This window comes from Bufo bufo, chromosome 3 (assembly GCF_905171765.1).
Source record: "Bufo bufo chromosome 3, aBufBuf1.1, whole genome shotgun sequence".
NCBI classification, from domain to species: domain Eukaryota; kingdom Metazoa; phylum Chordata; class Amphibia; order Anura; family Bufonidae; genus Bufo; species Bufo bufo.
Window position 1 is genome coordinate 225,404,597 of NC_053391.1, and position 15,496 is coordinate 225,420,092.

Below are 15,496 nucleotides of genomic sequence, written 5' to 3' on the forward strand. Positions count from 1 at the left end.
ATGCTTGTCTACAGAGTCAGACCACCTAATCTGCTTGGTTTTCCTTGTTATTTTATTATACCCCTGAAGACGCGAGGGCCGCATTGCAGGATTTTCTCCTATAGATTTGGAGAATAATGCATTTTTAATCCTGTTCTTCTGCAGTTTAATACATAATGTATATATGTGAGAGTTCTCATTGCCCTCCGCCAAGTTGCTGCCACTGCCATGAAGCTAAGGCCATACCAGCAAGACGCCCCCCCTTTTCATTCCCAGCTTGGAATTGGAAACCACACATAGATCAGAGACAAAGCAAGTCAGGAAACGTGAAGAGCGGAAATGGAAAATTCTGGATGGAGAAGCAATGCTTATTGTATTGAGTCGAGAACCTGCCAGTGACATGGAAAGGTGATGACATGTCAGACGCCAGCATTTTCATTAGTTCCAACAACTCGCAAATCCTGTTGCTGTCTAACATATGCAGATTATGCAAAGGCTGTCATCGAACTCAAGAGCTTCGGGTCCAGCCTTAGTTGCGTCATGATGGCAGCTCTAGGTGAAAAATATTGAAGGGTGTTCTGTGTGAGATATCTTCATTATGTCTGAAATACACAAGTTGTTCAGAGGTAGCAAGCACCAGGATTAATGATTCATCTCAGGCAATGTTTGTGACATTCCTGGCGATTAGAATTTTAATGAACCTGTAAATTATAATCCATTGATTTGGAAGAGCTTGGAGCTTACTGTGAAGCGAATGGTGATCGCTGTGAAACTGCAGTCCTAATTATTTTGAGGAGGAAGAAATGGAGTGAAGTATGTATGATCGTACTATGTCAGATAGTTACGTTTGGTTGATGGTATATGGAGATCCTTGATACTGCTATGATTTTTATTTTATTTTTTTCATAATTAAATCACCAGGGACCTGAACTTTGAACTTCCTATATAGTATTTTATTAAATTCTGTGGATATTTATTATTTCCTCCTAAGTAGGCATTGACTGCTTCAGAAACTGTGTTATGTTTATGGCCAGCTTAAAGGGCGTCTATCAGCAGTTCTGTCCTTGCGAAACTACTGACAGCACTAGGTAGAGGCCTGGACGAGCAGGACAAACATACCTTTTGTTGAGCTTTGATTGAGGAGTAGTGTGAATATGAGTGTCCAGCAGGCGGTGCTTCACTGTGAAGTGCTCTCTGCTCTGAACTAATTCACAGCCCCTCCCCTGTGCTCTGAGTGACAGCTGGTTGGATGCCACAGCTGTCACTCAGAGCAGAGGGGCGGGATTGTGAATTAGTTCAGAGCAGAGAGCACTTCAGCCCCCCCATGCCATCAGTCCCCAGAGCCATCAGTTCCGCAATGCCATCAGCCTCCTCCAAGCTATCCGTTCCCAGTGCCATCAGTTCCCCCCCATGCCATCCGTCCCCAGTGCTATCAGTCCCACCCCCATGCCTTCAGACATCCCATGTCATGAGACCCCTTCCCTCGTGTCATCAGACCCCCATGCCATAGCCAAATAAATAAATAGAACTTACCTTTCCTGCTAGGGGCACCGGCGACATTCTGCTGCTCTTCCACCGTCCTCTTCATGCGATGCACTTGGACCTGACGTCACACAGGGTCAGGTCATAGTGCGCGCTTACATGCACTATGTCTTGATGATGTGTGCGCGCCAGGACAGTGCAGTGTGGTGCCGGAGGGAGACCATGGAGCAATGAGTAATAGCAATTCACATTCACTAACCGCTTTGTGGTTACATGGTGTAAACGAATACTTAATGCAAAAAAATTGCATCAAGGATTTTTTTATGTCGATTTACTCGATTTGCTTGAGTACTCATTTCAGCCCTAATGTCCATTAATATTCCTTCACACGTCGTTTTAGGGGGGGGGGGGGGGGTGGTTTGCTTGTAAGAAAGGCTTACTTTTCAGTTTTTTTCACTGCATTATTTGTGATATTTTTTTTTTCTTTCTTCTAACACTTTAAAGATGCCCTTTTTTCTAGCAGTTTCATGTAATAAAACTTGTATATTCTTATATTCAGATAAATGCATTTATATTCCCCATTCTTTTTTGTTTCTGTAGCCACAATGAGCACCTTACCCTTCACCCAGTGACTGGACTGATCCCAAAGAAAACTGGACGATTGGGGTGAGTTTGGAATCGTCTTTTATAGACCGCTGCATGACTGATACAGTGTTGTAAGCCTTGTGCTCTCCATTTCTTGGCCAGGTTTGAAATGAACTCAGAGGCAGGAGGAAAGCGCACTACTAACCTAGCCAACGAAAATTCCACATTCAACATGGTTTCTGACACCATTCAGGATGGCCCCAGCATAAGGGTGAGTACACATACATATACAGTGGTCTTCATTTCAGAAAACCTACTTTAATGTGAAACTGTGGAAGTACTGGACTTGTTTTACAGAGATGATGATGGAATGAGGCTTCATGCACTCCACTGAAAAATACATAGGACGTCCTTATTGCATCCGTTTTTTGTTTTTTTTCTGACCCATTGACTTCAGTAAGTGTGTAGTGAGTCAGCCAAGAATAGGACATGTGCTATCTTTTTCTGAACAGACATACGGATGCAGAAAGTACATGGATCTTTTGTGTGTCTTTCGCGTCCGTATGTCTGTTCTGCAAAAAGAGATAATATGCTACCTACACTTCATTTTCATGGTGACAGGTTCTCTTTAAATGATACAATCCTAAAGGCACCTTTTACAACTTTCATTGAATTCACTTATAAATCAGGCTGTAAGGGTACCTGGACGCGTTGCAGAAAGTCCGCAACAAATGTGCCCCATAAAACACGCATAAATCTGGTCTATTTATTACGTTTTTGGCACATTTTTGTGCGTTTTTTATGCAGTTTGTGGTGCTGATTTGATGTGGATTTTCTGCAGATCTCACCCTTACATTGAAAAGGGCAAAATCCGTACAAGAAAAACGCAACTATTGACTTCAAAATCCACATAGCAGGTGAATTTCCACACCTAATACAAATGCAAAGTGTACATGAGATTTGTCTAATCTAATACACTTTGCTGGTAATGTATTACGGTGCAGTTTTTCTGCAAGATAACCGCACATAATCCGAACCATGTGCAGACACCATATTATAATAAGGGAAGCAGAGTTTTTGAGCTGTGTAACAGGAAAGCAAGTTTCCCTTTAAACATATATATATACTGAACTTAATCAGCACCTTTGGTCATTGATATAATGCACATAGTGATGTACATAGAGTATTGTCAGAACAGAAATAACAGTAAAAAAAATCCCATTCGCATTATAAAGCTTTGTTCACAACCTTATGTCCTCTGTCGAAGCCGGACAAAGAAGCCGGCTAAAAATTTTATATTTTGTCCGGTAAGCTGCCGGGCTCCCTGACAGAAACCCGTTTGACAACATTCTAGTCCAGGGATCAGCAACCTCCGGCACTCCAGCTGTGCTGAAATTACGTCTCCCAGCATGCACACGTGCTTAACTGTTGTCAGAACTCCCATAGAAGTTAATGCAGCATGCTGGGAGTTGTAGTTTCACAACAGCTAGAGTACCGGAGGTTGCTGACCCCTCTTCTAGTCAGTGGGGACCATTCTGCACTGTTTGTGTCATCATTTGACAGATTGTGGCTCTTCTTCTAATATAAGGAAGTATTACTTTACTGAGAGAGTAGTGGATGCATGGAATAGCCTTCCTGCAGAAGTGGTAGCTGCAAATACAGTGAAGGAGTTTAAGCATGCATGGGATAGGCATAAGGCTATCCTTCATATAAGATAGGGCCGGGGGCTATCCATAGTATTCAGTATATTGGGCAGACTAGATGGGCCAAATGGTTCTTATCTGCCGACACATTCTATGTTTCTCATTTTGGTCCTGCACACGACGTTGCTCCTGTATTGCGGCCCGCAAACAACGGGTCCGCAATTGGCGGGCGCCGGCCGTGTGCATTCCGCATCACGGATGTGAATCCCTTCACTTCAATGGATCCGCTATCCAGAAGTTGCGGTGCAAAAAGATAGAACTGGGTCAGGATTAGTCTGTTGCCCGTGCATTGGGGACCGCAAATTGCCCTAAGGCCTCTTTCACACGAGCGTGATTGATTGGCTCCGGAGGCGTTCAGGGTTCGTTCAGTGAAACTCGCACCATTTTGCAAGCAAGTTCAGTCAGTTTTGTCTGTGATTGCGTTCAGTTGTTCCGTTTTTTTCCGGGCGGGTGCAATGCATTTTGATGCGTTTTTCACGCGCGTGTTTACAAACAACATCTCTTAGCAACCATCAGTGCGGATGCAATGTGTTTTTCACTAAAGCCCCATTCACTTCTATGGGCAGGGCCGGCGTCATAACCCGGCATCCCCGGGCAAGTGCCGGGGCCCAATGCTCCTGGGGGGGCCCACTGAGCTGCTATGAGCACTTCCATCAATACAGATGGGAGCTCTCACTGCTGTCATTTCACATACGCAGTACCCCTCTGGTGGGCCCCCTGAGCTGCAGAGACTCAGGACACGCCCCCTCTACACAAGACACACGCTGCCTGAGGAGACTGGAGAGAGACCGCACGGCTGGAGCTGGAGCAGAGAAGTGTGGAGACAGTCTGTGAGTCTGCACTGTGACTGTCTCTTCTCTGTGGGACAGAAGGAAAGGGGGGGACACTGCTGCTTTATTCTATTTAGTTGTGTTACTGTTTTATTAAGCTGATTGTCTCCATGACACCTGCCCCCCCCCCCCCCCCCCCCCCATATCCTGTCCTATATCACCCTTATGGAGCCCCTGCTGTCTCCTTTCCTCCCTCATGTATCCAGGGCTCCTGTCCCACCATCCTATCTCCTATTGCTGCCCTGCACAGACCTCCTGCCACTACTTGTATGAATCCCCCTCAGAGCCCCTTCAACCTACTTGCTGTGTCCACCCCTCCTGTCCATCCAGGGCCCCGGGCCCCTGTCTCACTCCTCTGCCTCTCATTATGGTGGCATCTGAACCGCATTCACCATAAGGACCTTCTAACATCACAGGGTCATGTGACTGTGCCCCCCACCCCGTACTGTGCCCCTTTATACCCTGCATTGTGCCCTCTTACCACACTCTGTGCAGTGCCCATAGTCATTCCCTGTACTGTGCCCTCTTATACCCTTTTATCCGGTCACTGTATGGTGGTTTTATCCTTGTATGGCGGTGTTATCACTATATGGCGGTGTTATCACTATATGGCGGTGTTATCACTATATGGCGGTGTTATCACTATATGGCGGTGGTATCCAATAACTGGATGGCCATAACTGTATCCCTTTCTGCCCACACCACTTTTTTTAGACCTGGCATGAGCGGGAAAAGATACAGATTGCGGTGTTAAGGACCTTTGCGCCACATCTGTGTCAGAAATACGCCTAATATAGACGTATTTCTATATAATAAATGACCCCCTAATCGTATGATTATTCGGGGGGTGGGGCTAATATCTTTATATTATATAGATTCTAGTGTATTATACTGTGCCCTGTATTTTCCAGTAGAAAATGATCCTTGGAAAGCACAGTCCTCATCCCTGACCACCAGGTAGTGCTCTGTCAGTACATGGCGGCCTCCCCTCTCCTCCATGCTGCTCCGCTGTGTACTGGTGCTTATTCTGACACTAGGGCTGGGTTCACATCACATTTTTGCCATCCATTTAATGCATACTGAAAACCGATAGGAAAAACGTAATGTGAACACACATTGGGGGGGAGGGGGGCGTACTAAATTTCGCTGTGGGGCCCAGTCAGTTCTAGCTCCATCACTGCACATCTCCTTCTCTCCTCCAGGCCTGGCTCACTGCTGCAGCGGGCCGCCGTAGAGAAGGAGCGCAGGGAGCTGCGGTTAGTGAATGACAGGACCACCAGCTCCCCTGCAATGATAGGTATGTGAGGGGGCCACTGAGGGGTCATTCATCACACTGTGAGGGTCCCTTACACAGTATAATGACTCCCAGTGCCCCCCATTTAGTATAATGATCCCCATTGACCCTCCATTTTGCATAATGACCACCAGATCCCCCATTAAATATAATAACCCCTCGTGCCCCCTCCATACAGTATAACCCCCAGTGTGGGGGCGACTGGGGGTCATTATTCTGAATGGAGGGCCACTGTGGGGTCATTATACTGTGAGGGCCCTTTACATAGTATAATGACCCCCAGTGTCCCCCATTTAGTAATGATCACCAATGACCCTCCATTCAGTATAAATACCCCCAGAGCCCCCTCCATACAGTATTCCCCCAGTGTGGGGGCTACTGGTGGTCATTATTCTAAATGGGGGCGACTGGGGGTTATTATTCTGAATGCAGGGCCACAGGTGGTCATTATACAGTGGGGGGGGAATTGGGGGTTCATTATACTGTGTGAAGGGCCACTAGTAGTCATTATACTGTATAGGGGCCACTGGGGGTCATTATACCGTGTAGGAGCCACAGGGGGACATGTCAATGTAAAAAAATGCCTCATGGGGGCCCACTGGGATTTATCGCCCAAGGGCCCACATGAACCTGGAGCCGGCCCTGTCTATGGGGCCAGGGCTGCGTGAAAAACGAAAGAAAAAAGAATATGGAACATGCTGCATTTTTCACGCAACGCAGAACTGATGTGTGAAAAAAAACCACTCATGTACACAGACCCATTGAAGTAAATGGGTCAGGATTCAGTGCGGGTGCTATGCGTTCACGTCGCGCATTGCACCCGCGCGGAAAACTCGCTCGTGTGAAAAGGGCCTAGGGCCGAGTTCACACTTCAGTGACTCCATCAGTGATTGTGAGCCAAAACCAGAAGTACGCTGAGATAAGGTATAATGGATAGAATTGCACCTTTTCATTGTTTTTCACCCACTCCTGGTATTGGTTCACAATCACTGATAGAAATCCGATGCTCTCCTTTGCCCTGCACTAAATCAGGCTCTCCATCAGAACCGGTGATGTCACCGAACACACTGCCGGGCGGAAGCTTCCGCCCAGCAGTGTGTTATTGTAAACAAAAGAGTTAAACCGCGCAGGGCAAAGGAGAGCATCGGAGCATGAACTGCACTGAAAAGTCAGGGGGGGCTGCTGGGGTGAAATTATGGGTATGTCCGGGTTCAGCTCTGAACCCGGACAACCCCTTTAATTTTGTGTGTGATGCTGTGTCAGTCACTAAGAAAAATGTGGATTTTGTTTTACAAAGTCTCGACCGTCCAAAAAAGGAATCGCATTTGGGAAACGATCCAATTCTATGAAGAGGAATCCAAATGCTGAGGTCACAAAGACAGGCTGGTTATATAAACAGGTGGGTAAATTGTGTGTTAAAAACAATATTTAGTATGCGTAAAAAACACAATGATATAGTGACATTGGGGCTCATTTATCAAAACTAACAGGAGAACTATCTTAGTTGCCATTAGCAACTAATCAGTGCTCACCTTTCATGTCTTAAAGTGTTCTGAAAAAATTAGCTCTGATTGGTTGCTATGGGCAACTAAGACAGTTTTCCTGTTAGACAGTTTTGGTAAATGAGGCCCATTGAATCAAGATAGTGAATTATTGAGAAACTATTTAAAGGGCACCTCTCAGCAGATTTGTAGCTATGAAACTGCTGACCTGTTGCATGTGCACTTGGCAGCTGAAGGCATCTGTGTTGGTCCTATGTTCATATGTGCCTGCATTGCTGAGAAAAATGATGTTTTCATATATGCAAATGAGCCTCTGGGAGCAACGGGGGCGTTACCATTACACATAGAGGCTCTGCTTTCTCTGCAACTGCCTGACCCTCTGCACTTTGACACGACCAGGCAATGTAAACGTGATCACAACTGACCCTGTCAATTAAAGACCAGAGGGCGTGGCAGTTGCAGAGAGAGCAGAGCCTCTAGGTGTAATGGTAACGCCCCCGTTGCTCCTAGAGTCTTATTTGCATATATTAAAACTTAATTTTTCTCAGCAATGTGGGCACATATGAACATGGGACCAACACAGATGCCTCCATCTGCCAAGTGCACATGTAACAGGTCAGCCAATTTCATAGCAACAAATCTGCTGACAGATGCCCTTTAAAGGAACAAAAAACATAAAAATATTCAAGCACCTTCTCCCTTCAGCTCAATCTCCCTTTGATCCTACAGTGAGGAACAGAAGTATTTAAACACCCTGCGATTTTGCAAGTTCTCCCACTTAGAAATCATGGAGGGGTCTGAAATTCACATTGTAGGTGCATTCCCACTCTGAGAGACAGGATAAAAAAAATCACATTGTATGATTTTTAAAGAATGTATTTGTCTTGCACTGCTGAACAGAAGAATTCTGGCTTCAAAGACCTGTTACTATGCCTTTAAAAAATCCACCTCTACTCCACTCATTAATCTAACTTAGTAGCACCTGTCTGAGCTCTTTAAAGACACCTGTCCACCCCACAGTCAGTCAGACACCAACTACTACCATGGGCAAGACCAAAGAGCTGTCAAAAGACACCAGAGACAAAATTGTGGACCTCCACAAGGCTGGAAAGGGCTACGGGGCAATTGCCAAGCAGCTTGGTGAAAATAGATCAACTGTTGGAGCAATTGTTAGAAAATGGAAGAGGCTAAAGACGACTGTCAGTCTCCCTCGGACTAGTGCTCCATGCAAGATCTCGCCTCGTGTTGTATCGCTGATGATAAGAAAGGTGAGGAATCATCCCAGAACTACAAGGGAGGAGCTGGTCAATTACATGAAGAGAGCTGGGACCACAGTTTCAAAGGTCACTGTCGGTAGAACACTACGCCTTCATGGTTTCAAATCATGCATTGCACGGAAGGTTCCCCTGCTCAAGTCATCACATGTCTAAGCCCGTCTGAAGTTTGCCAATGACCATCCGGATGATCCAGAGGAGGCATGGGAGAAAGTCATGTGGTCAGATGAGACCAAAGTAGAACTTTTTGGTCTAAACTTCACACGTCGTGTTTGGAGGAAAAAGAAGGATGAGTTGCATCCCAAGAACACCATCCCTACTGTGAAGCATGGTGGTGGTAACATCATGCTTTGGGGGTGCTTTTCTGCGAAAGGGGACAGGACGACTGCACTGTATTAAGGAGAGGATGAATGGGGCCATTTATTGTGAGATTTTGAGCAACAACCTCCTTCCCTCAGTCAGAGCATTGAAGATGGGTCGTGGCTGGTTCTTCCAACATGACAACGACCCGAAGCACACAACCAGGATAACCAAGGAATAGCTCCGTAAGAAGCATATCAAGGTTCTGGAGTGGCATAGCCAGTCTCCAGACCTAAATCCAATAGAACATCTTTGGAGGGAGCTAAAACTCTGTGTTGCTCAGCGACAGCCCCGAAACCTGGCAGATCTAGAGGAGATCTGTGTGGAGGAGTGGGCCAAAATCCCTGTTGCAGTGTGTGCAAACCTGGTCAACAACTACAGGAAACGTTTGACCTCTGTAATTGCAAACAAAGGCTTCTGTACCAAATATTAACACTGATTTTCTCAGGTGTTCAAATACTTATGTTCAGCAGTGCAAGACAAATAAATTCTTTAAAAATCATACAACGTGATTTCTTTATTTTTTTTAAAAAAAATTAATTCTGTCTTGCAGAGTGGCAATGCACCTACAATGTGAATTTCAGACCCCTCTATGATTTTTAAGTGGGAGAACTTGCAAAATCGCAGGGTGTTCAAATACTTCTGTTCCTCACTGTATATTGTTTCATGTTCAATTAAATGGGTTCTTGAGTTCATCAATAGCGCATTAAAACCAACAACTTCACAGCAGTAACCTGCCATGTCCACTACACCCACACCAGAGCTCAGTAGTTCCAGTGCCACACAGCTGATCAGCTTGTCAAACTACCGCCAATGTGATATTGATTATCCTAAGGATAGGTCATTAATAGTAAAATCTCAGAAAACACCTTTAATACTAAGAAATATATAAATAACCTTCTCTTTGTGTCCCCCTCCTGCTCCTCCTCTTTGTCCTGTGTCTGGCTGTAATACTACTGGCTGGAGCAGAGCCCTCTCTGCTGTGATTTTTATTTTAAGCTATTGCAAGGCTTGTGTGAGATAAAAAATTTTAACCTCTAAGTCTTGCCCCCTTGGCTAAACCTCAACCCCAGCAGCAGATGGAGAAGATCAGCTAGAGATTAACCTCTGTGTTCTCTGCGGGATTTCTACATGACTGTTTCCGGGACATGTAGCAAATGCTGCATACTGACCTTGAGTATGGGCAACGCTGAGATCAGGAAAGCTGTTCGTTGCTGGTGATAGGCCTGGTAGCCTCCTACAGACTCTGGCCTATCACTGGCATATTCCATTGTAGGCCTGCAGTTGGCAGCATTGCATTGGAATACACTGAATTTCCTATAGACTAGTGTATTAAATGACTTTAGTATATAGGAAAAGCAATCTGCTGATTGCACGTTCAGGGGCACTAAAAAACAGTATAAAGGTTTTTAAAAGTATAAATAAATATAAAAATTCAAATACCCATAAACTGTGTCCCAAAACTTCTGTACTAGTAAAACATAAAAATATTTATCCCATAAGGCGAACGGAGTAATGAAGAAAAAAAAAATCAAAATGGCCAATTTGCTATTTTTTCATTGCTTCACCTCCCATCAAATAATTTAAAAAGAGTGATCAAAAATCTCTGTACCCAGCCTGACAATATTAAAGGGGCTCCTGGTCTCAGAGAACCCCTTCAAGACTTGTATGAAAACTGTGGCCCTTGTTAGGGCTCATGCACATGGCCGTAGCCGTTTTTCAAGTCCACAAAACTTGGATACCAGGCCGTGTTTCCACATTTAGCGGAATGGAATGTCTGGGCGATAATAGAACAGTCATATGCTTTTCCATAATGCGGACAAGAATAGGACATGCTCTGTATTTTAGCAGATGCCATGGAACGGACATACGGATGCGGACAATACACGGTGTGTTATCCGTATCTTTTGCGGCCCCATTGAATTATTTATTTATGTTTACGCACTTATATAGTGCTGCTATATTCCACAGCACTTTACAGACATTGAAGGGGTTCTGCAGTTTGTTTTAACTGATGATCTATCCTCTGGATGGATCATCAGCATCTGATCGGCGGGGGTCTGACACCCGGGACCCCTGCCGATCAGCTGTTTGAGAAGGCAGTGGCGCTCCAGCAGCGCCGTGGCCTTCTCACTGTTTACCGCTGGCCCAGTGACGTCACGACTAGTATCAACTGGCCTGGGCGCGGCTAAGCTCCGTTCACTTGAATAGAGCTTAGCCCCGCCCAGGCCAGTGTCAGTAGTCGTGACGTCACTGGGCCAGCGGTAAACAGTGAGAAGGCCACGGCGCTGCTGGAGCGCCGCTGACTTCACAAACAGCTGATCGGCAGGGGTCCTGGGTGTCGGACCCCCGCCGATCAGATGCTGATGATCCATCCAGAGGATAGATCATCAGTTAAAACAAACTGCAGAACCCCTTTAACATCAGGCTGTCCCCAATGGGGCTCACGGTGTAAGTTCCCTATCAGTATGTCTTTGGAGTGTGGGAGGAAACTGGAGTATCCGGAGGAACCCACTCAAACATGGGGAGAACATACAAACTCTATGCAGATATTGTCCTGGAGGGCGGGCCTTTGCCGACTCCGTTCTAAGTATAGGTGCTGGTCTATCAGACATTGGGGGCATATCCTAGCCATATCTTCCCAGTGTCTGAGATGGTACAACCCCTTTCATTTTTACTGTGAAGTTTCGTCTTTGTACTTGCCTATTGTGCTTGTTTTTTTCTGCTAGCTATTCGCTGTTTTTACAATTTTTTTCCCCAGAACAGGAAATTCCTTTAATTTCTCTATTTAGTACATTTCTAAATTGTAATCTAATTACTTCTGCTCTATTTGCACATTAGATGCTTTGTTTTATCTTTTTCCTTGCTTTTTTTTCCTTCTCTTTGACTGTCCACATCTCTTTTTTTTCTGCAGGCCAGTTCTGGAGTAAAGCAGTGGAACAAGCGGTGGTTTGTCCTTGTTGATCGTTGCCTCTTCTATTACAAAGGTACTTGTCTAAATCCCAGTACAGGTTATTATTTTTTTCCTAAGACACCCCCTGCCAGAACAGATGGACTGAGGACCCCTGCTCCCATCTGCTGCCTGGTCCCAAGTCACCTGTGCTTTGGCATGGAACAGGTGGCGTCTGAATAATTGATCAGCCCCCTATTGTGTTATGTGTGCATGCATAAAGCCTCCCACACGTTATTATCACTGGCAGGCCTACATGTAGTACGGTTAACTCTGTGGGGAAGATCTTTACTGCGACATCCATGAAAACAGCATTGCTTTTGGGAAATGGCAGAGAAAGAGTTACATCAGGTGTATAGCCGTGGTTTTGTCACGACGTATCCACCCCCTGTGTTACAGTCTGTCACTCTCTGTGTATTGTTCTGCAGCGGGGGTTTTGTTTTCTTGTCACCAGTTATTCAGTGCCTTTTTGCCTGCGTCCATCTTTTCCTTCTATTTGTTCCATGTGCGCACTGCTGCTCTGTCCTCCTCACTCATCACCCTCATTATTTCATTTCTCCCCTCTTGCCTCTTTCTTTCAAGATTCTCATTGTTTTCTTAAATTCAGATGAAAAAGAAGAGGGGATTTTGGGAAGCATTCCCCTGCTGAGTTTTCGCATCGCTCCTGTCCAACCATCGGATAATATCAGTCGGAAGCACACCTTCAAGGTCAGTGGGATTGCAGAATTTGATAAAAATATATTCTGGAGTAAGGGTAGGTTCCCATCGAACGGAAACACTAGGGATTTTCTGCTGCACAACTGCATGCAGAAAATCCACAGCGTTTATATTAGTGGTTTTACAAATCTCATCTACGTGCTGTCGGAAAAAGGCATATCAGAAATTGACCATCAGTGTGGATTTTCAAACTGCAGCATGCCAATTTATGCTGCGGACTTCACTGTTTAGGACTCATGCACACGACACGGATCCGCAAAAAATATGGATGACGTCCTTGTGCATTCTGTATTTTGTGCAACTGAACAGCTGGCCCCTAATAGAACAGTCCTATCCTTGTCCATAATGCGGACAGTAATAGGACATGTACTACTTTATTGCGGAACGGACATATGGAAACAGAGTGCACACAGAGTAACTTCCGTTTTTTTTGCGGACCAATTGAAATGAATCGTTTCGCATACGGTTCGCAAAAAAGATGGAACGTACACAGAAAGAAAATACGTGTGCATGAGTCCTTAAAGTGACAAATAACTCATGTGGATTTTGCTATGGTTTTGTCGCAGATTTTTCTGCTGCAAAATATGTTCAGTGGGAACGTACCCTTACTACCTATTGACAGTATATGGTCACACGGCCACATTTTTCCAGGATATCTACTGAATGAAATGTATGCTGTCACATACAGGTGACTTTCTTATATCAGAAACTGAACTGATTTAGGAGAGATCTCATCCAATACTTATCACTCTGTTGAAGGATTGCTCGTTCTTAGGGCAAATACTTACTGATGACAGTGACATGTTTAAAAGGGGATAAAAATATTTCTAGTATTTTAATATTTATGTAATTATACAACCTTTCTATACAAGTAATGTATGAATTATAAACTTTGTAGTTATTTTTTTTTTGCCTTTTGTACTAAAAATATGTATTCTTATATTTGAAATCATTATTTGAAACTTTAAAAGAATTAAAAGCATGTCCACTCTTTTAATTATTTCCAATTGTATCCTATGGTTTGGGAGTCTTTAAACATGAAGCTGTCTTTAGTATATTTTATTCCTAAGAGATCCATTATTTTTTATTTTATATTCCGACAAGTCATTTGAGTCACATAAGGGGTTTTTTGCTTTGCGTGATGCAAGCCCCCAGTGTATGCTGCCTCTCTCACCTGTTCTGTCTTCCCTCCTGTGCTGGTGAGAGGAGTCCATGGAACGTACCCCTGCCAAGAACCTGCCCCCCGCAGAGTCGCTGTGCTAGGTAGTAAGTCCTGCTGCATGCTCACATTCTCCATTCCCTGTTTGGCAGAGGCCAAGCATGCATGTTCCATACACACATGCATGCAGCCAGTTCGAGTGTAAGCTGTGCCATTTGCTTGAGGATGGCTAGTGAATTCAGATGTCTTTTCACAAATCTTTACTGTGCACTGGGAATTCATGCATGGGGATCCATTTTTCAATATCTTACAACATAAATAAGTATTTGGTGAATGTGAAACAGAATAGAAATGACGTGCTTAAGTATCTGCTAATTTCGTCTTTAAATGGGGTGGTCCAGTTGTTATAATGCAATCTTTTGTTTCAGTTCCTCGCCGTTTTTAAAATGTCTGCTTGCTGTCAGTGAAGAGAAAATGCATTGTTTGTCTTTGCAGACTGAAGACCCTTCCTGCTTGCATAACGGCCATTTTTTTATAGTGTATCGCTGTAAAGAATAGCTGTGAATTTGGAGAAATGTGCTGGACATTTGGGCTGCTGCTCCTTTCAGCTAACACAGGATTGGTTTGACTGATATTTTCACTGACAGCAAATGGAGATCTTAAAAATTATGAGAGATTGAAATGCAAACTTTATTAGAAGGTTGCATAACTTTTCATTATACAGTGACTAAGCTTTTTGCTATAAGATTGCACAACCCCCCTTAAATTATGGTTCAGTTAGGCTACAATCACACGATCGTATCCGTATTGTAGTCCGAAAACGACTGATCCACAAAATACAGATACTGGCCGTGTGCATCCCGCACTTTCTACGGGCCTTATCATAGAAGTGTCTATTTTTATCCACAAAACATTCTGTAATTTGCAGAATGGCCACATGGATGTGGACAACACACAGATGACATCAATGTGCAGTCCGCATTTTTTGCGGCCCCCTGGGAAATGAATGTGGATTGGACGTGGACCCAAAATACGATTGTGTGAATGTAGCCTTAAAAGTAATTTCTTGCTATTCATAAAGTGTGTGTATGTATATACATACAGTAAAATATTCTATACAGAGAGAGTAAAACAACCTAGAAAAAGGCAGGACATAAATATGATTGTGTGCTATTCTAACTCACAACTAGGTGGGTTTCCTGGGATCTTTACCTGTATCTGTCTTTGCATGTCTGACTGCGGCTGTGTATTCACTGTTTTGTCCTTTTCATATTTGCTCTTGTATTTTGTCCCACAGGTAACAGTGTGCTGGGTTGGGGATGAAACTTTCCATAATGAAGCCCAAATGTCTCGACAGGCGGAACACGCTGGCATTCGCACGTATTACTTTAGTGCAGAAAGCAGAGAAGAACAGGAGGCTTGGATACGAGCAATGGGGGAGGCATCACAAGTACACAACCCTCCGACTCCTAGGTCAGTATATGATATACATCACATCATACATATAGCTCCCCTGCATACAGAGCTACTTGTAATGTCAGTACAAAGTAATGCAACAGCGATTTTCCATGAAGGAGTTGATCCCATGGTAGCAGAATATAATTACATGTATGTACTGCTGATAAACAAAAATAGGCATCTATAAAAATAAAAACATACAT

The 15,496-nt window shown here is 44.3% G+C and overlaps 1 protein-coding gene across 12 annotated transcripts in view; it reads left to right on the forward strand.

Annotated features, from left to right (window-relative positions):
• Window positions 1-15,496, forward strand: part of PLEKHA6 (pleckstrin homology domain containing A6) — a 128,993-nt gene that overhangs the window by 66,591 nt on the left and 46,906 nt on the right. For 10 of the 12 annotated variants that reach the window (XM_040424001.1, XM_040423993.1, XM_040423997.1 and 7 more), the window contains exons 2-7: window positions 2,062-2,127; window positions 2,209-2,317; window positions 7,171-7,272; window positions 11,924-11,996; window positions 12,567-12,667; window positions 15,133-15,308. In XM_040424001.1, the coding sequence (XP_040279935.1) occupies window positions 2,216-2,317; window positions 7,171-7,272; window positions 11,924-11,996; window positions 12,567-12,667; window positions 15,133-15,308 (554 nt within the window). In that variant the 5' untranslated portion in view covers window positions 2,062-2,127; window positions 2,209-2,215. The remainder of the gene's footprint in view (window positions 1-2,061; window positions 2,128-2,208; window positions 2,318-7,170; window positions 7,273-11,923; window positions 11,997-12,566; window positions 12,668-15,132; window positions 15,309-15,496) is intronic. The other 2 variants (XM_040423995.1, XM_040424002.1) reach the window with 1 other exon arrangement.